The following is a 20,473-nucleotide window of genomic DNA, read 5'->3' as shown; positions in this document are numbered from 1 at the left end:
TTAAAAGAATAAAAGATTTTCTTCATCTTAATAATTTTATAATTTATAAGAAGGCTAATGACTTTAATATGGGTTGTAACTATGAACATTTGCTATACAATGGCTTTAACTATTGGCCATCACTGTTCTCATAATCTTAAATAAGAGTTTATGTCAGGACATATTTTGACTAAATAACTAAACCCAAGTTTCTTCCTTAAAAAGTTTGTCCATTTCCAATGGTGAACTTGGGCATTAATAAAATTGTAATACTTCCAATTGGACCTAAGTAATATAAATAATGTAGTTCCAATAGATTGGGTATTAATTTTGTCAAATTACTAGCCAGGAGTCTATGAAGAGAAAACCCATGCTTGCTTCAAATTAGAGAGCATTTTTCAGAAAAGTGAATTATAAAATACACATATTATTTAATGTGAGCCTTATATTAAGGAAAAATTCTTTTACATACTGAGAATATAGAGAGTATAGACATTTTCCTTGTTGAGAACTTTAAATGCTAATTAAATCACTGCTAAAGTAAGGGATGTGCTTGTACTACATTGGTGGTTTCTTCTAGTTAGGTCTTCTATACTATAATTAGGCCTTAATTTTATAGAAACATAAAGTTTTCAGATAACTATTGTAAATCAATAAAGAAGTATTTTATAAGGGAAAGAAATCTATGCAGCAAATTAAATAAGTTAAATACAGAATTCAAGGAAGAAATAGCTACCGTTTTTTTTTTTTTTGGTATCAAATGTTTGGATATGTGGAACTTCCATTTATTTTATTTTTAAATTTTATTTATTCATGAGAGACAGAGAGAGAGAGAGAGAGAGAGAGAGAGAGAGAGGCAGAGACATAGGCAGAGGGAGAAGCAGGCTCCATGCAGGGAGCTCGACGTGGGACTCGATCCCGAGGCCCCAGGATTACACCCTGGGCTGAAGGCAGCACTATACCGCTGAGCCACCCGGACTACCCAGAACTTCCATTTTAAATGAGAGTAGTTAACAACTACTATTAAAAATAGCCTTTCTTCAGCAAAGAGAGATACATGTTGTTTCTATATTATATATGGGCCATGAAAACATAATAAATGAGGCCAGTTTTAAAAAATTATAATAGCTGAGAGTCCAAGTGTTGAGAATAAGTGAGAAAAATGAAATGGTACTGTTTTTTCCCTTTCATGAAGCAGTAGTGCTTGTGTGGAACTCCAGGCCTGTGGAATGAACAGAATACTGACATCTGACAGCCTTTATTTCAGTAATATGGGCAGTGTCAGTTGTGTATACTGAACTCTAAATTGTTATAACTATCCTAAATCTAAAACTTAGAACGCTATTTATAAACATGCATGCATTCTTGGATTCTAGAGATGTAATAGCGCTAACTTACCATTTGTAAGAACGTGGGCAATTTACATTAACATGCTTATTCTCAATAGGGACCTAAGAGAAAATTATTGCCGAAATCCAGATGGGGCTGAGTCACCCTGGTGTTTTACCACTGATCCAAACATCCGAGTTGGCTACTGCTCCCAAATTCCAAAATGTGATGTGTCAAGTGGACAAGGTAATAACTGACATTTTGCAGGGTGGGCACGATTAAATTCAGGGGAAATGCTTAGAGAGACCTACTTCGTGTTACACTGGTTTTACTGGTTCACACACAGAACCGCCAACTCTGAAACTGCATTTCTTTTATACATTCATTTGCTCAATAATCATTTATTTGAGCGTGTACAAGTGCCAGGCACAGTTTTAGACAGTGGGGATATACTAGTAAATAAAACAAAATTTTCTGTCTCCATGGAACTCCAATAAGTCCAGGAAACAGAACACAGGAATAAAACAAACAAAATGGAAGTGGGACTACATTAGTTTGTGGTAGTGCCGGAGAGAAAAATGTCCTAGAGTAAGAAGAGAGGGTGTCGTTATCTTATATTTTAATAGTATGGGAAGATCTGACATATCAAGGGAACACTTAAGGAGGACCTGGAAGAGGTAAGGAGCAGCACGTGCCATGTGCATATGTTTGTAAATAGCGTTCAAGGTAGAGGAAACTGCAAGTGCAAATGGCATGAGATGGGAGAGTGTTTAAAAAGGTAAAGGAAAGAGATAGCAAGCTTATCACTTATCACTTAGAGACATCAAGCTTATCACTGTGGCCAGCCAAAGAGCAAGCGGGAGAGTCTTGGGGTACAGTTAGAGAACAGTCTAAAATCAAATATGCCTTGTAGGAATTGGAAGGATTTACACTTTTATTCTGAAAAAGAAAGGATTCTGTTGTAGGGTTTTGAAAAGATAAATTAGATCATCGGTCTGGCTTAAATTTTAACAGGATGACTCTGGGTGCATTATGGAAAAACAGCCAAAGCTTCTGAACTTCTGACAACTTCTCCCAAATGGGAGAAACTATTGCGTGGCTCTTTCAGTAATTCAGGAAAGAGAGGAGAGTGATGTGGACCTGGGTGTCAGCAGTGGAGATGATGTGTAGCAGTGGGGCGTGGGATAAATCACAGCTGTCTTTGGAAACAGAGATGCCATTGAAGATGTTTTGGGGAGCAGTAGTAGAGAAAAGTCAGATTGGAATAGGTTTTAAAAAGAAATCATTTGCTAAAGATTAATGCTGATGTTGGAATGTGGGCATTTATTAGTATATAATGAGTTGAGGGTTATGATTTTTAAATAATCACATTCTTTCCCATAAATTAAATTATGATGGTCATAGTCCAAAATCATCCTAAAAAGCCCAAGCTAAATTTAAAGCTCCATTTCATAGATTTATTGTTCTATCCATACTTCGTCCATGCTTTAACTTTTCCCTCAGTGCCATTCTTTTCATGAACAACTGTTAATAGTTGTAGAGGGAGGAAGGGGTAAGTTCCTTTTCAGTCAATTTCACTGTTATTTGGCAGATTTTAAAGGTCAGTTGGAAATAAAGTTGAAACCAATGTTTAAGGAAGGTTTAGTACCAGCTGGATCTTCTTTGTCCCTGACTTGTTCATTTAAACATGTGCTGATAATTTGAGATAGAGGCAAACGAGAACCATTGTTTAAGAAGCTTCTTACATATATTAAGATGCTTTTATATACATGTATATCACTTACCAAAGGATTAGGTAGTAGAATATGAAAATTTTAGATTATACGAATTCAATTGATGATATTGCTTACCTAATAAATCTACAAATTAATAGATAAAGAAATTAGTTTTATTAAATTTAGATAACTTACCTAAATTCTCAAATTAGCACAGCTGGGATTGAATATAACCTTCCTTAAAATGACCTATCCATTACTTTTAACAATATATTATATTATTTTCAACAATATATTATACCTGATGCATGCAACAGTATGCTAGGCTCTGTGAGACAAGTGTTACAAATGAAGAAGTCCACTCAAGAGACACTGTTTGCCAATTCAACATATAGCTGTGAAGTTTTAAAGTTATGCCATTGTGTGATACTGCCAAGCTAATGGTATGAAGTGTCAGTATGTGATATGTGCACATGCATACATGTGGAAGGATATTGCTCTTATCCTTCTCCATATAACAAAAAATATAAACACATACGGACTGATGAATTAGAAATGTTTTTCTTAAATCTTGCAACATCTGAATTAGCATATATACAAATACTTTTTGGATTGAATATGAAATAACTATCAAAAATTGGAAACTGAAATTATAGGCTTTCTTTAAAAATACTTTTAAAATACAACTATTGAATTATATAATAAACACTAAAAGCAGTAAGCAGGATGCAATTCATAGTTTTAAATGATTATATCAATATCATAAATAATGAAGACAAGTGAATTAAATTACAAACTGAGAGTTGGGGAAAAAGATAAACCAAAAGCAGTATACAAAGGAAAACCACCGAGATAAAGCAGACATTAATAAAGTCTAGAACTAATAATACTAGACATAATGAATAAAGCAAAGTGATGGTTCTTTGAAAAAACTAACAAAATAAATAATTACCAGCTAGTTGACTCAAAAAAAAAAAAGAAACAAAAATAGAAAATAATAGTTATCAAGAGGGAAACAAGGATTGAAACAGGAAAATTGAAAATCATAAAAGATGGGACGCCTGGGTGGCTCAGTGGTTGAGCATCTGCCTTTGGCTCAGGGCGTGATCCTGGGGTCTTGGGATCGAGTCCCACATTGGGCTCCCTGCAGGGAGCCTGCTTCTCCCCCTGCCTGTGTCTCTGCCTCTCTCGGTGTGTCTCTCATGAATAAATAAATAAAATCTTTTTAAAAATCATAAAAGACACTTTTATTTAACTTCATGTAGAAAACTTTGGAAATAAAAACAAAATAGATTAATTTACTAGGGAATTTCTAATTATTTGAATTGAATTGATGCTGGTCAATTCAGTTAGTCAAAGAATTAGATCTATTCTTACAGAAGAAATACAGAAATTTATTAATGAAAAGTGTTCCATCAAAAATATACTGTGCCTACATGCATTCACAGACCATTTAATCTCAGTGCTACATAAATTTCCATCTAGCTTAACACATATATTAAAGCTTCCATCAGTAGTGATGAAATTATAATACCTAAACATGATGAAAGTACCACAAATAAAAACAATAAACATCTCATTTGTGAATATAAAAATTTTATTTACTTTTACTTTTGTTTAAAGATTTTATTTATTTGTGAGAGACACACAGAGAGAGGCAGAGACACAGGCAGAAGGAGAAGCAGGCTCCCTGCAGGGAGCCAGATGCGGGACTCGATCCCCAGACTCGAGATCATGCCCTGAGCCAAAGGCAGATGCTCGATGGCTGAGCCACGGAGGCATTCCTGTGAATATAAAATTTTTGAATGAAATTTGAATGAACAGTCTGATAAAACAATTTAAAAATAATACATACTGACTTAATGGAGTTGAGTCTAAGAACAAAAATGATTCAGTTTTAGATACCTATTAACATTCATCTTAGATCTAAAAAAAACGATCATATAATAAGTGTTAACAGCTTTTGAAATTCCTGTTACAAAAATCACTACTTTCTCATAAAAATACCCAAATAAGAATTTCCGGAATATATATACTACACACACATATCCATATATCTATATCTATATATCTGTATCTATTTATATCTATCTATATAAACACAGAGAGAGACTTCCCTAAAATATGTTTTCACATTTTAACATATACACATATATATACACAGACGTATCAACATACACAAACACATATATCCATTATACTTGATGGTAAACATTATAGACATTAAAAAAGAAAACAAGAATGTATACTATTTTTACTATCTAACATCGTAAATATAATTTAACATGGTTTAACATATTCCTCTTTAATATTGTATTACAGAGATTATTCCATTTAAATAAGAAAACATATTGATTGGGTGGAGAAGGAAAAGATCTTTATTTATGGAAAGATGTAATAGTAATGTACTTTGAAAAATGAATTCAAGTAATAAAAAATCCCTAAGGTAGCATTCATATGTGAGTTTGAAGATTTAATTAAGGAGAAAACTATATCTATAATAGAAACAAAACTTATGGAAACAGGAATAAGTTTAGAAAGAAATCTGCAAAATCTATGTAATAAAATTTTAAAATCACTGCTGCAGGCCACTAAAGTGTACTTTAATGTGGAAAAGCATCCCTTGCTCTTGATATGAGAACTCAGCATCATAAATACATCAATTCTACATAACCTAATTTTTATTTGAGAGAGAGTGCTAGCAGGGAAAGGGCAGAGGGATAGTGCGAGAGGATCTTAAGCAGGCTCCACTCTCGGCACGGAGCCTGAAGTTGAGCTCGATCTCAGATCCTGAGATTGTGACCTGAGCCAAAATCAAGAATCGAATGCTTAACGACCTGAGCCACCCTCGCACCCCTGCCTAAGTTAATTTATAAATGTAATGTGATACTAATAATTAGATCCATAGGTTGTTTTTCTCATTCCAAACAAACTGATTCTGTAGTTCTCTTGGAAGAATAAACATGTAAGTACACTATGGGAGATCTTTATAAATAAGGCTGATTAGAGGCAATTAACCTTATCAGATATTAAAAGATTTTATAAAGAGCTTGTAATTAAGACTTTAGTTCTAGTGCAATGAATAAATTGGCAATTGGAAAAAATATAGAGGTCAGAAATAGATTTCTTACATAGATTTATTACATTTTAAGTGTGTGGAACTATGTATCACTGGGTGAAAAATGAACTTTTGAAATATAATAATGGGTAAAATTAAAAACGATAAAATTGAATACATGCCTTACACCATCCCTAAAATAAACTCCAAATGTGTAGGAGCTCTGAATATAAAAAAGGAAACCACATAGATACTAGAAGTAAACGTGGACGAATTCTTTTTTAACTTAGATATGGTGAAAAGCTATCTACTTAACACTCAAAATCTAGAGGCCGTAAAAGAAAAAAAAAAATAAAAATCTACCACGGCAAGTGTGCATGCACACGCGCACACACACACACACACACACACACACCTCTTATTGATTGATTGATTGAGAAAGAGAGTCTGAGAGGAAGAGCAGGAGCAAAGCTAGAAGTTGGGAGAGAAGCAGAGGGAAAGAGAAAGAGAGAGAGGGAATCAAGCAGGCTCCATGCCCAGCGCAGCCTTATGACTTGAGCCAAAATCAAAAATCAAATGCTTAACTAACTGAGCCACCCAGGTGCCCCCCAAACCCGTATTTAAATTCAAAAGACAAATGACAAATTTGAAAGTAAGTGTTAAAATGTATCTTATAGATAAAGGGAAATATTTTAAAATATAAAAATTCTAAAACCAAAAAGTGAAGGATAAAAAAATCTAAGTAATGAATAAAATATATGAATTCTAGATTTCTAAAAATAAAGTACGTATATGTAAATTCTCTTCAAACACATGGAAATTATGCTTCAAATCACACATAACAAAAGCACACTTGGCACCTATTTTTTTTATTTAAGATTTTATTTATTTATTCATGAGAAACACAGAGAGAGAGAGAGGCAGAGACACAGGCAGAGGGAGAAGCAGGCCCCATGCAGGGAGCCCGACATGAGACTCGATCCCAGGACTCCAGGGTCACGGCCCAGGCCGAAGGCAGGCGCTCAACCGCCCAGCCACCCAGGCGTTCCTTGGCACCTATTTCTTATCTCATCCTTAGCTTTCATCGCTAAAATAAAGTCCCCTTGGAGAAATTGATGATTCCAGGAGGCCTGAGACAAAGTGAGGCTGGAGTATCTTTCACCAGCAAGTTAAAAAGTGCTAAAAAACTCATGTCTTCTCAAAAACCTATAACCCACATCACATCATGAGGAAAACATCAGACAAAGCCAACTGATGGGCATTTAAAAAAAAAAAAATACTTGACCGGGGCACCTGGGTGGCTCAGTAAGTTGAGCGTCTGACTCTTGATTTCAGTCTAGGTCATGATCTCAGGGTCATGGAATCCTGCAATAGAGTCCATGAAAGGCTATGTGCTCAGGAGGAGAGTCCACTTGAGATTCTCTCTCTCCCACTCTGCCTCCCCCATCCAATAAATAAATCTTTTGAAAAATGATCAAAAATATTTGAACAATTTTCCTCAAAATTGACAAGATCATCAAATAAGAAAGTCAGAAAAACTGTCATATTTAGAAGAGCCTTAGGAAATGACAGCTAAATATAATGGGGTATCACGTGGGAGCCTAGGGCACAAAGAAGGATATTAGTTTAACAACTAAAAATATTTCAACAAGATACAGTCTTGTTAATAATGCATCAGTATGGCTCAATAGTTATGACAAAGCTATCATACTAATGTAAGATATTAAAAGTAGGAAAAACTGTGTGGTATATAAGAACTCTCTGTAACATGTACTACTTTCTTATAAATTAAATCTATTCTAAAATAAAGTTTTAGAAGAAAAAGTATATCGTAGGCTTTATTCAAGTAAAAGCGTAGTGGTGGTGAGGAGGATCTCTTCCACCAATATAGAAAAAAATATATGCAAAAAATCCAAAGATATGTGAAAGAGCACTACTCGTGTCCTGCATTGCACAATTGCTTTCTTCAGTAAGAATCCATCTAAAGAATTTACTACCTAACAGCTAAAGATTTAAACTTTCCTAATATGGAGGAAAAAAGCACCATCAGAGGAACATGTTTTCATTAGTATATTCTGCTTACGTACAAGTATTGGACTTTTCAAGTTTATGCTTTCTGAAAAGAATTTTATTGTGTACTGGAATGGCTGCTGTGTTATCTGTATCAAGTCTTATCCTATTTGAGTTTTTATATTTAAGCCCAAATTCCTTATAGTGCTATTATGAAATGTGATGCATGGATTTGAAAACCTGACTATTGAGTATACTTATTATATTTCTTTTTCACTATGTTAACTGATTCTTGAACAAATTATTAAATTATTTGAAAATTTTATTAGGATTTATATCTATTTATTATGATATTAAAGTATATTTAAAGCCAATGGTAAGTAGACTACAGTTTACCAAATTTTAAAATATTTTAAAAAGATTTTATTTATTAAAATAAGATTTTATTTATTTATTTATTCATTCATTCATTCATTTATATTTATTTGAGAGAGAGAGAGAGAAAGAGAGAGAGAGAGAGAGAGCACACCGAGCAGGTGGGAGGGGCAAGGTGAGAAGTAGACTTCCCGCTTAGCAGGGAGCCTGGGATCATGACCTCACTGAAGGCAGGTGCTTAACTGACTGAACCACCCAGGCGCTGGGCTTACCAAGTTTTTAAACAGAAATAATCTTGATGTATGTTTGTAGATAATATAGCCAAATCTGCAATTCTCAGTCATCTAAAACTCAGGAATGTTTAATAGTCACTTTTTAAATATGTGTTATTATTTAAATTATGGAATAGTGTTTCTTTTCAAATATAAAACTGCAACTTACATATTTGGAAGAACTGTTTTTTTTTACTTGACTTCCTTTTTATGATATTTTAAAATTAGGAATATGGACACTTCTATCAATGTTTAATAAAACACAAATTACTCATTTAAAAAAAAGTGAGAAATAAAACCACATGGGACACAGTAAAAGGCACAGAAGCCAGTTAAAAGTGGCTTCCATCAGCTAACTTTGGAACAACTTTGAGTATCCAAATGAGCAACAGGAATAGATTAGATATCATCTTGAGTAAAAAGAGGACATAGAAGTCTCTATGTATATTCCCATTTCTACTACAGGCACTAGTATTACTAGCAGCAGCAGCAGCATCACCATCACCAGTGGTAGTAGAATACTTACACAGAAGGAGTAGGGGAGAAGGAAAAGCTCTGATTTACAGAAAAATGATAAAGAAATGTAGGAAATTGAAGAACAACTATTTTAAAACAATGAATCATCTGAAAATTTGGAAATAAGATATTTACTCAATCTCAGAGGCCCCAACAATTTTCCTTTACATCACTTAACCAAGTTATCAAACTCACCCCCAATAATGGAACAAACTGACATCATATGTCATATGACAAAATGCTGTGAAAAGGACAAAAATATCATCTATGCCATAATCCTGTCTTTAAATTGATTTTAATCATGAGAAAATAATCAGACAAAATGAAATTAAAGAGCATTTGCAAAACAGCTGGCTTGGGTGACTCAGAATGTTAATCTTGGGAACGATGAAAACCCAAACACAACGAATGTGACGAGCATATGAGTGTTTGTTATATTATTCTTCTGACTTTTCTGTGGAGCTAAGTTTTTCAGAAGAAAATGTTGGGAAATATATACGTGATTCTAAAAATTCTCATTTCTTAGGTATCCCTAAGGGCCACTCATTTAATTTTTTTCTTTGATTTTTTTTGGGGGTTTGTAATAAGATACATAAACCTTTAAGGAAGAAATGTGGCGGAAAATAAAGATACTTTAATCTGAAATATTTGTACAGATTGTATTGTCTTAATTTTTATGTTGACTTTCATGAATTTTCATGCTTGTAAATAATGTTTTTCTTTTATACTTCCTTGTATTCATTAGTCCTCTTTAATATATTTTATGTTTAGATTGTTATCGTGGGAATGGCAAAAATTATATGGGCAATTTATCCAAAACACGATCTGGACTAACATGTTCAATGTGGGAGAAGAACATGGAAGACTTACATAGGTGTGTAGATTTCTTTCTATCAATACATAATATGTGGTGATAACAGCATCTGCTAGTACAGATATGCACATTGCTATTTCTTTCTATTCTCATATATTATAGTAAGCTAAGACAAACATTAGATTTGTTATTCTGTGCAACTCAATTTAGCATTTTCCCTTCATGTAACAAACTTTTTTTCTTTTTAAAGATTTATTTATTGGGGGGGGGGGAAGGAGGAGGGGCAGAGGGAGAGAGAATCCTGAAGCAGTCTCTTCCTGGAGTCCTACCTAGAGATCATGACCTGAGCTAAAATCAAGAGTCGGCAACTTAACCCACTGAGCCACCCAAGCGCCCCCAAATTTTTAAATAAGCAATTCAATATAGCACATTATTATTGAATATTTACTATTTGTTCTGTTCTGTGATAAGATGCCCATGGGAGACATTAATAAAAAGTGGGCACAAGTTTTGGCTTCACCATCACGAATGATATGGCCATATTGAGAAAACAATTATACAGCCTGATGTACAAAAGACAGTGTGTAATTAAGTAGCTAATCTAGTGCTTCAAATAGTACATTATATGATTGTGTTCTCATAGTTAATTACTAATTGTTAACATCAATTTATGAAAAATCAGTGAGACCATGAGTGTACATACGTATCTTAAATATCCACTTAACTATTAATAACTTATAGAGATAGGTTTCCTGCTATAACTTTATTTTGAAACACTAATTTTTTCTACAACCAAAGGAGTGTATATGCAATTGAAAAAAAAAAGACTATATATTTTAGAGAACTAGAGATTTTGACATTGGACATATTCACAGAAAAAACCTGTCTGCTGAGTAATATTCCATTGTATACCACTCAGCCATTAGAAATGACAAATACCCACCATTTGCTTCAACGTGGATGGAACTGGAGGGTATTATGCTGAGTGAAGTAAGTCAATCGGAGAAGGACAAACAGTGTATGTTCTCACTCATTTGGGGAATATGAATAATAGTGAAGGGGAATATAAGGGAAGGGAGAAGAAATGTGTGGGAGATATCAGAAAGGGACACAGAACATAAAGACTTCTAACTCTGGGAAATGAACTAGGGGTGGTGGAAGGGGAGGAGGGCGGGGGGTGGGGGTGAATGGGTGACGGGCACGGAGGAGGACACTTGACGGGATGAGCACTGGGTGTTATTCTGTATGTTGGTAAATTGAACACCAATAAAAATTAATTTATATATATAAAAAAAAAACCTGTCTGCTACTCAACCCTAGCAATAGTGCCAGTGTGTTTGAAATTACTATAAAAGTCTGAGACATAGTGGTGACATAAAACTGATTTTAATAAATATCCCAGAATATAATATGCAGTAGAATAGAAGGAAAAAAGGTTAGTATCATTTGATCAAGTACTTATGCTGTGGTTTCTTTACACGAGTTATAATCTTATTTGGTCATCATAATCCTATGTGGAAGATATTTCTATATGTGTGAATAAGAATTTAAGGGCTCTGAGAGGTTGAGTTATTTTGCCTTTAGTTATACTTTAATTTTAACTTTATTCTGTTCCAAAATGTACTCACTGCTGGATGATATGGTTTCAATTAACTTACTTCACAAACAGTGATAGTTCTAAAGCCGCGCTCTCCAATATAAACATGGATTTCACATATGTAAATTGCACATGTACTTTTGTTTTCTATTAGCCACATTTAAAGGAGTGAAAATAAACAGGCAAGACTATTTTAAATAATATATTTTATTAATCCAATATATCTAAAGCCTTTTCATTTCATTTTGTATCCAATATAAAATTATTAATGAGATATTTTACATTTTTTTCATATTAAAGCTTCAAGAATTGGTGTATATTTACAATTAGAGCACCTCTCAATTTGGGCTAGCTACATACCAATTCTTCAGTAGCTGCCTGTGGCTAGTAGCTACTGTATTGGACACTGTAGCTCTAGGATTTCAAAGATAAGCCAAATTCCAACCTCAGGATCTCATGCTCCGAAATGCCATCCAACAGCAAATGCGAATACCATACTATAAAAATCATGAAAAATAGCATATTTTATGCCAAGAGAATGCAAAGTGCCCGAAATAATTTTGGTAAGGTTGAAAGATGGTGTAATTTGGTTAACTGCCCACAGAAAAGGAATTCTCTAGTTGCAAGACCATATAGAGCCTTGGAAGCTGGACTAGGAACTGTGGATTTTATCCTAAGCATTAAGATTCATTAGAGAATTTTAAGTGAGAATTAGAATGATTAAGATGAAATGCTGATTTCAACACTGCCATGTGGTGGATCTAGCTCTTACGGGCTTGTGAGAGACAATAGTACCAACTCTGCCATCAGAAATCTCTGAAGATTTGGACATTGGAAACTTGATGTTTTTGTGGTGGAAGAATTCGCACCTCAGAAATTAGCAAGGACAACAGATAAAGTCTTCATACACATCTCAGAGCTCTCTTTTAAACATTACCAGCATACCACTGAAATATGTGGCATATTCACATAGGGAACTCATCGTTAAAACCGTTAATTCACTGAGTTTGGGTTGGATAGCAGTAAATTGATGAAGGCTTAAATTGCATGGTACCATTTTGGTTTAAGAATAAACTACAACTAGGGGTGCCTGGGTGGCTCAGTGGTTGAATGTCTGCCTTTGGCTCAGGTCCTGGGATCGAGTCCTGCATCAGGCTCCCCGCAGAAGCTCCCTGCTTCTCCCTCTGCCTGAGTCTCTGCCTCTTTCTCTGTGTCTCTTATGAATAGATAAACAAAAAATCTTGAAAAAAAAAAGAAACTACTACTAAATAAGGACATAGTATAGAACGGTGGTTTGAACATTGACTCTAGAGCTATTTGTTCAAACCTCTGCTCTACTGCTTATAAGCCATGTGACCTCAGAAAAATCATTTTCTGTGGATTTCTATTTCACCAAGTATGAAATAGCATAATCTTAAAGCCCATCTCATTAGGTTGGTTTAAGCTTATATATGTAAATCACATCATAGAATCTGGCACATAGTAAGTACTATATTTGATATTATTGGTTCAGAAAATGAAACTGAGTTTGGAAAGATAGTCCAACTGTCCCTGTCCAAACTTTTCCAGTTTTTTAATGCCCACTAATTACATTTAAGTATGGTAATAATTATTAATCCAAAACAAATTCAGTCACTTATATAGTTTTCATGACTTGATTGGGATGGTCATTTGGAGTTTGGCTTTATTAATCTTAACAAAATACATATAAATACTGATGTTATATGAGTGGGCATGGTCTTATAAAATAATGCACAGTATTTTTGCTTTTCTTTTGTAATAAACTTAGTAAGGGGTGCCCGGGTGGCTCAGTGGTTGAGCATCTGCCTTTGGCCCAGGGCGTGGTCCTGGAGTCCCAGGATCAAGTCCCACATCGGGCTCCCTGCATAAAGCCTGCTTCTCCCTCCGCCTGTGTCTCTGCTTCTCTCTGTGTCTCTCATGAATAAATAAATAAAATCTTTGAAAAAAATAAAAAACAAACTCGGTTAAGATGTAAAATAAGAAAGTGTTACTCAGTTATCTGTCAAAAACTCCTATATTCTAACTATATGATCAGTGAAACTTTAGATTTAAATTATTTCATTAGCACACTATTATTAATTCTTCAGTGTATCTTTCTGTCCTTGTCAGAATGATGTTGCTAGTAATGCTTATGTTTCTGAAACATGAAAAATACTTTCGCAATAGCTTGCATTTTCTATGTATTTTATAACCTTGATCTTTGTCACCTGCTCTTTTTCTGTCAGTGTTTCTCCATTTCTATGCCTACAAGTATTGTTACCTTGCCACTGTAATCGTTAAATAGAAGCAAAATCACAAAATTTTTCATCATTTTATCTATGCTAATTATGTAGCCCTATTCCATAATCCTGAATAGAAAACACACTTCCAAACTGCAAGAACAACAACAAAATATGTCTAAAACAAAATTACCAAAATTCACATGAAGTAGAAGCTTGTGTTGTATCTATAATGAAAGTTACATGCTAGGATTTATCTTCTTGGTGACAGTTTGTTTCTCTTGGACACAATGAGCAGCTTGTGATGTTTAGAGTTTGTTGTTTATGCAGGCATATCTTCTGGGAACCAGATGCTAGTAAGCTGAATAAGAATTACTGCCGGAATCCTGATGACGATGCCCATGGTCCCTGGTGTTACACGGGAAATCCTCTCATTCCATGGGATTATTGTCCTATTTCTCGTTGTAAGTACTTTTAATGATCTTCTTCAGGTGAAATATTTTAAATACACTGAATCTCCTTTAAATTGATACCTCAGTCAGAGGTGGAAATATAGGAAGGTTAGAGCTGATCCTAAAATGGGATGCATTCTAAACTGTAATACAGACACACAGACACAGACATACACACACACACACACACACACACACTCCAAAGAGACGTTTCTTCGTCTCTCTTGTAGACAAAGAGACATTCTGCTGACCTTTTAAAGAAGATTTCCTCCTCAGAAAATCCTCATTTGAAGTCCAGAACCAATAAATGGCTGTCATTGTAATATGTACCAGAAAGACCCCCCAATACTAACTGAGAGCTCTAATAAAGCCCCCACCCAGGAATAGACCTATGGATAGACCTGAGATAGTGTTCCCTTCATTTTCTTCTCAGTACCTTAGCCTAAAACTAGAAAGCCTAGAGCATTCCATCCACATCTCTGAGTCAAAGATGATTTTTTAAAGATGATATTGTTTAAAGAGTATCAATGTGTAAAGTAAAAGATATATGTAAAATATATATTTTTGATACACCGCATATAAAAGAGCTCCTATATATCAATAAGATAAAATGAGATAATTTAGAACAATGAAGAAAATGAATTTTCAAGAGTAAGTATAATTAATAGACAAACAAAATACATTAAAGCTTAATAGTAAGAAAAAAATGAAATTGTAGAAGCATAAGATCATTTCATAAGTCAGGTTGGCAAATAAGAAAATAATCATTAATGCTCAATATTAGTGAAGGTCTGCATAGTCAGAGTCTTTGAATAATGTGCAACTTTATGAATTGGAAAGTTTGGGAAGTCAAACAAGGATTTGGATAAATGTCTCAGAATTTTTCAAGTTTGGCACTGCTGACATTTTGTACTGCATAAAACTTTGGTGTAGGAAGCTGGCCTGTGGACTATAAACTGTTTGGTGATGTCCCTGGCCTCTAGCCACTAGATGTCAATAAAACCACCCCTCCCTCCAGTCGTGAGAACCAAAAAACATCTTCAGACATTGCCAAAAATCCCTGGGGAGCAAAGTCATCTCTACTAAGTACCACTGATTGGTATATATTTAGATGGAAGTATATCCTCCATATGTTATTGAGTGAAAAAGGCTTGTTATAAAGCTGTGTCAGTAGCAAAAGACCATTTTACTAGACTGTGTATCTCATAGCTCTGTGTTTATAACAAACATCTTTAAACACTATGTTAAACTATCTCTTGTCTAAAAAAGACATATTTATATAAATTCAATAAGAGTCCTATTTTAAGAATGTTTTTCTCAGTACGTGGGAAGATGAGTGAAATAGGTGATGGGGATTAAAGAGTAAACATCATGGTAAGCACTGAGTAATATGTATAATTGTTGAATCACTATATTGTACACATGAAACTAATGCAACACTGTATGTTAATTCTACTGAAATTAAAATTTTAAAAGCTCAATATATCAAAAAAGAATGTTTTTCATCTGAGAAAAGCTAGTGGCAAGTACCTTGAAAATAGAAACAAAAGTAGTGCCCATTTTTAAAAGATTAGATTGAAGATATCATGTTTGCTTTATTTTTAAAACTTTCTTTAAAGATTTTATTTATTCATAAGAGACACAGGCCAAGAGAAAAGCAGGCTCCTTGAGGGGAGCCTGATGCAGGACTTGATCCCAGGACCCCAGGAGCACGGCCCGAGCCAAGCTCAACTGCTGAGCCACCCAGGCACCCCTCATGTTTGCTTTAAAACATGAAATACAAACACATATTCTGTGGCAAATCAAAGAGATAATTTATTGCCGTAAATAGAAACACTGATTATGTTTTGTGAACTTTTAGCATAAAAAAGCAAACTTCTTAAATATAATGTTCATCTAGTATGGCAATATGAACATCTTGGAACTTTCTAACCTATGTTCAATAAATAAATTATCTATAATGGTAAATAAACACCTTCCTTACGTGTTTGCAAAGACATAGCATATCATATTATATTTCATCAGCTATCATCATAGCCATTCAAATTAGTGTGTTCTTAATTTTCTTTTTTTCTCATATTAGGGTTTGCATAGGTCCTGAAAATGCTCTTCTTTAGATGTCTTTCTAGGTTTAACATTACAAAACAAAGAAACCTACCTCTCTGGGACATGAATCTTTTTAATGGTTCAAGGATAATTTTTAATAAGTATTAGCTTTACATGATGATACCTTTTTGTGAAGTCTCTATGATTAAGAATAATGGAGGCTAATAAAATATCCAATGGTCTAGGAAGAAGGAAAAAAAGTCAGGCTTTTAAAACAGGTCTATGTCTAACATAGACATAGTTAAGAGTAAAATGCTCTTGTAGAATCTCAGGGAACGGTGATTTGGTTTATAAACCTGACACAGGACTCTAATAATTTTAAAAGTTTTCAAAACATTTTTAACTAACATTTTACAACTAAAACTATTGTGCTATTGAAAGATTTCAGAGTGTTGCTGGCATTTGATTAAATGCTACTGCAGATAACTCATTTTTATTTCAATACATTCTGAACATTAATTTCAATAAATATTTTTATACTGTCATTTTTCTAACTATTATTTATAGCCAGGATATATTTACATTTTCCTGCTGGTGAAAGGCTAATAAAATTTGTCTTTAGAAGATTTGAGTTCTTATTTAACTGTAGAGACTCTATAAGTCATTTTCACACTATACATTTGTATTACAAATCATACAAAAGTTTTTATTTCTTTTTAAAAAAATGCTTACTGGGCAGCTCGAGTGGCTCAGTGGTTTAGTGGTGCCTTCAGCCCAGGGCGTGATCCTGGAGACCCCGGATCGAGTCCCACATCGGGCTCCCCGCATGGAACTTGCTTCTCCCTCTGCCTGTGTCTCTGCCTCTCTCTCTGCATCTCTCTGTGTCTTTTGTGAATAAATAAATAAAATCTTTAAAAAAATAAAAAATGCTTACAGAATAGTACTTAGTATACATTTTTAAGATTATCAGATATGTAAAAATAAAACTAGAGAAATGCCTATATATTAATCTATACACATATATACTTTGTAGATCTTAAAAAATCTTCAGTATTAAATACTTACAGTGTAGTAGTTAAGAGCTTCAACTCCAATTTCCAGGTTAAGAATTTCAGCTCTCTCACTGTAAGTGTCTTGGATAACTTAACTTCCATCTAAGTTTATATTATTTATTCATTTATTAATAACTTTAAATTGAGTTGCTATTGTGTGCAAAGCTCTATATTATAACCTGCTAGATATGCAGCAATATAAATCATAGGTTTTTACCTTTGGATAGTTTTCAGTGTAGAGACATTTATGTAAATATAATGATTTAATAAATATATATTCAAAATAACATATGTAATGAAAATAGGAATATAGATATCTGCCTGAAGAAATATGTGATGTCCATAAGGTTTTGAACTTGGTTGAAGCTTTAAGAATGCATTAAATAAAGTTTTTTTTCAGTAAGAACTCATACTTGGTTCTGAGGCCATATAAACACATAACATGCACACTACCTACCCTTCCAGAGGTAAAACTTCTATCATCAACATATTGCCTTTCAAATTCAAGTTGAATCAATACAGAAGATTTGTATCACATATATGTATATATATGATAAATATTTGTGTGATTTTATATATATCTATATATATACACACATTTCAGATTTTAGTACTGTGGTGGAGATAGGGGGAAAGAAAAAAAAAGAAGTAAGAATAGTATTTGATGGTAAAATGGCAAAATCCTAGAGCACAATTTCTCAAAGTTTGGCTCAAAGTGTGCAACAGAAGAAGCTAGAATGCTTTTTAAAAACTCATAATCTATCTACCAACTCAGAATCTTTAGAAATCTGATTTATTTGATATTCAGCTTATTCCAAAGTGTGAGAAATATTAGTTCAAAGGAAAAATATATATGTATAAAATAATTATAAATTATGAAGTCCCAAATACACAATATCTATAAATTTTCTAAAATTTAAAAACTGCAGTAAATTACAATAATGAGCTAACCATTTTGTTTACCTATTAGCTTGATGCTTAGAAATAGAAAAGTTGATATACAATTAAGGATAGAGAAGCCTAGTCTGTTTCATCGCAATACCAGAAAGAATAAAAATATAGTTTTTAATTTTAGAATTTTCAAGTAATTGATTTGAGTGGAAAAACCAATATACTTGATGTTTTAATGACCATAGTTGGCCTCAATCCTAATTTGTATTATGAGCTAAAACACTGACCTCAGCTGACTTTAAGACAAAATCCTCCCCCAGACTAAGCTAAAGGGAAAGGGAAACAATAAATTTATGTGTTTTCCTTTACCCTTATTCATTTAAAATATCGTGATCTGGAAAATTAACATAAATAAAGATGACTCTTTAGCATATATTAATTCTCATGAGATTCGCCATTAATAACAATCAAATTTGCACATATTACAAGGGAATCCATATGCTATTATTGTTTTGTTGCCAGTTTATTTGAGCTCAGGGTATTTCCAGGGCTTGACAATCAGCTGGGTCTAAACAGTGCCTGACTAACTTCCAGGCCATCAATTCCTCAGACATTAAACTTCAGGAAATGTCCTATGCCTCATTCGTTATTGCATAAGTATTTGCAAATCTCGTATCTTCCAAGCTTTTCTCTTTGCAGCCATTAAACCGCAGTTGGGATGTTATGAAAAAAGAGTAAGTTATGAAGTTTTAGTTAGAACCAACTTGCAGTTCTCTTTTTTTGTCCATATTTTTTATTACCATGTGGAAAAATAATATTTGAAATATTCTAACAAAATATAATTACATTTTGTTATCTCTCTTCTTCCATTAGTGACATTGATTTCTATCTTCTAGAATTTTTGAAGAGTTTTCAGAAGCATGTGATGTTTCAGTTGTCCTCAACCATATAAAAAAATACAAGTGATTTTTGAAAACAAATATAAATATTAATCTTTAAATAAATGTCAAGAATTTTAGTGAGTTATCCGATTCATGGACATTTCCATTTCAATATATAGCTTTGGCTCTATATGACAGAAATGTGTATTATGAACTGTGTATATGTGTATATATTTATTTTTACAGGTGAAGGTGATACCACACCTACAATAGTCAATTTAGACCGTAAGTAATCTTTTACTTTTTTATTTTTTTAAGATTTTATGTATTTAGTCACAAGTGACAGAGAGGCAGAGACACAGGCAGAGAGAAAAAAACAGAGTCCATGCAGGGAGCCCGATGTGGGACTCGATCCTGGGACTCTGGGGTCACTCCCTGGGCTGAAGGCAGACGCTTAACAACTGAACCACCCTGGTGACCCAGTAATCTTTTAAAATATATAGTTTATTTGACTCTCTATGTGTCAGAGATGATGTCATCATTTTCTTTATGGAAAAATATCACTCTATTAGCTTCTATCATAAAAATAAATTAATCTATTTGTTTTTTATTGATTATTTTCTATGTGCATGTGTAAAAGTGGCTACAAAGGTAACTACATACTTAATATCGATATTCAGTTCTCAGAACATATAAGTTATATTTAATTTTGAAAAGAGCATTTATCTTGTTTGTGATTTTGGGCAAAATATATGTAATGGATGTTCACCATTCTTTAAATTAAACCAGGATGCTAAAGTTTAGAAGAATAAAACCTGCTCTCACCTGTTCTATCTTTAAGGCTCTTCAAATGCTCTGCTAGGTGAAAATGATATAAACTAAGAGGTTCAGTTAATCCTCAATTTAACAAAATATTCTTGGAGCTGCTTGTTTTTGATTTTCACATACTTCTTGGCCTGAAGGAAGATACTCAAGTGTTTTGATTTAAGAAACCACCTGATGTGTCCCAGGTTGAGGAAGCAAATGGAAATTTTAGACCATGCATAGGAGTAGAAAGGATAAGGCAAGGGATATGGAGAGGGGTCAGGAAAAAGTTGACTCCAAAGAACTTGGTATTGTGTCATTTGGGTACACTGATTTGGACATAATAAATATGTCACTTGGATACAATTTCAATATAGTGTTGGTAACCTGTTTCCAAATGACTCTACATTTTGAAATGGGTTTCTGAATCATAAAAATTCTG

The 20,473-nt window shown here is 33.6% G+C and overlaps 1 protein-coding gene across 2 annotated transcripts in view; it reads left to right on the top strand.

The window, feature by feature from the left end:
- The window catches only part of HGF (hepatocyte growth factor), a 79,971-nt gene that overhangs the window by 43,941 nt on the left and 15,557 nt on the right, over positions 1–20,473 (top strand). For both annotated transcript variants that reach the window (XM_055301293.1, XM_055301292.1), the window contains exons 9-12: positions 1,427–1,554; positions 10,026–10,128; positions 14,236–14,369; positions 19,474–19,512. In XM_055301293.1, coding sequence (XP_055157268.1) covers positions 1,427–1,554; positions 10,026–10,128; positions 14,236–14,369; positions 19,474–19,512 — 404 coding nt within the window. The remainder of the gene's footprint in view (positions 1–1,426; positions 1,555–10,025; positions 10,129–14,235; positions 14,370–19,473; positions 19,513–20,473) is intronic.

This window comes from Nyctereutes procyonoides, unplaced genomic scaffold, assembly GCF_905146905.1.
Source record: "Nyctereutes procyonoides isolate TBG_1078 unplaced genomic scaffold, NYPRO_anot_genome, whole genome shotgun sequence".
In the NCBI taxonomy this organism is placed as follows: Eukaryota; Metazoa; Chordata; class Mammalia; order Carnivora; family Canidae; genus Nyctereutes; species Nyctereutes procyonoides.
The sequence above is the reverse complement of the archived record's forward strand: the minus strand, read 5'-3'. Positions and strand labels throughout refer to the sequence as shown.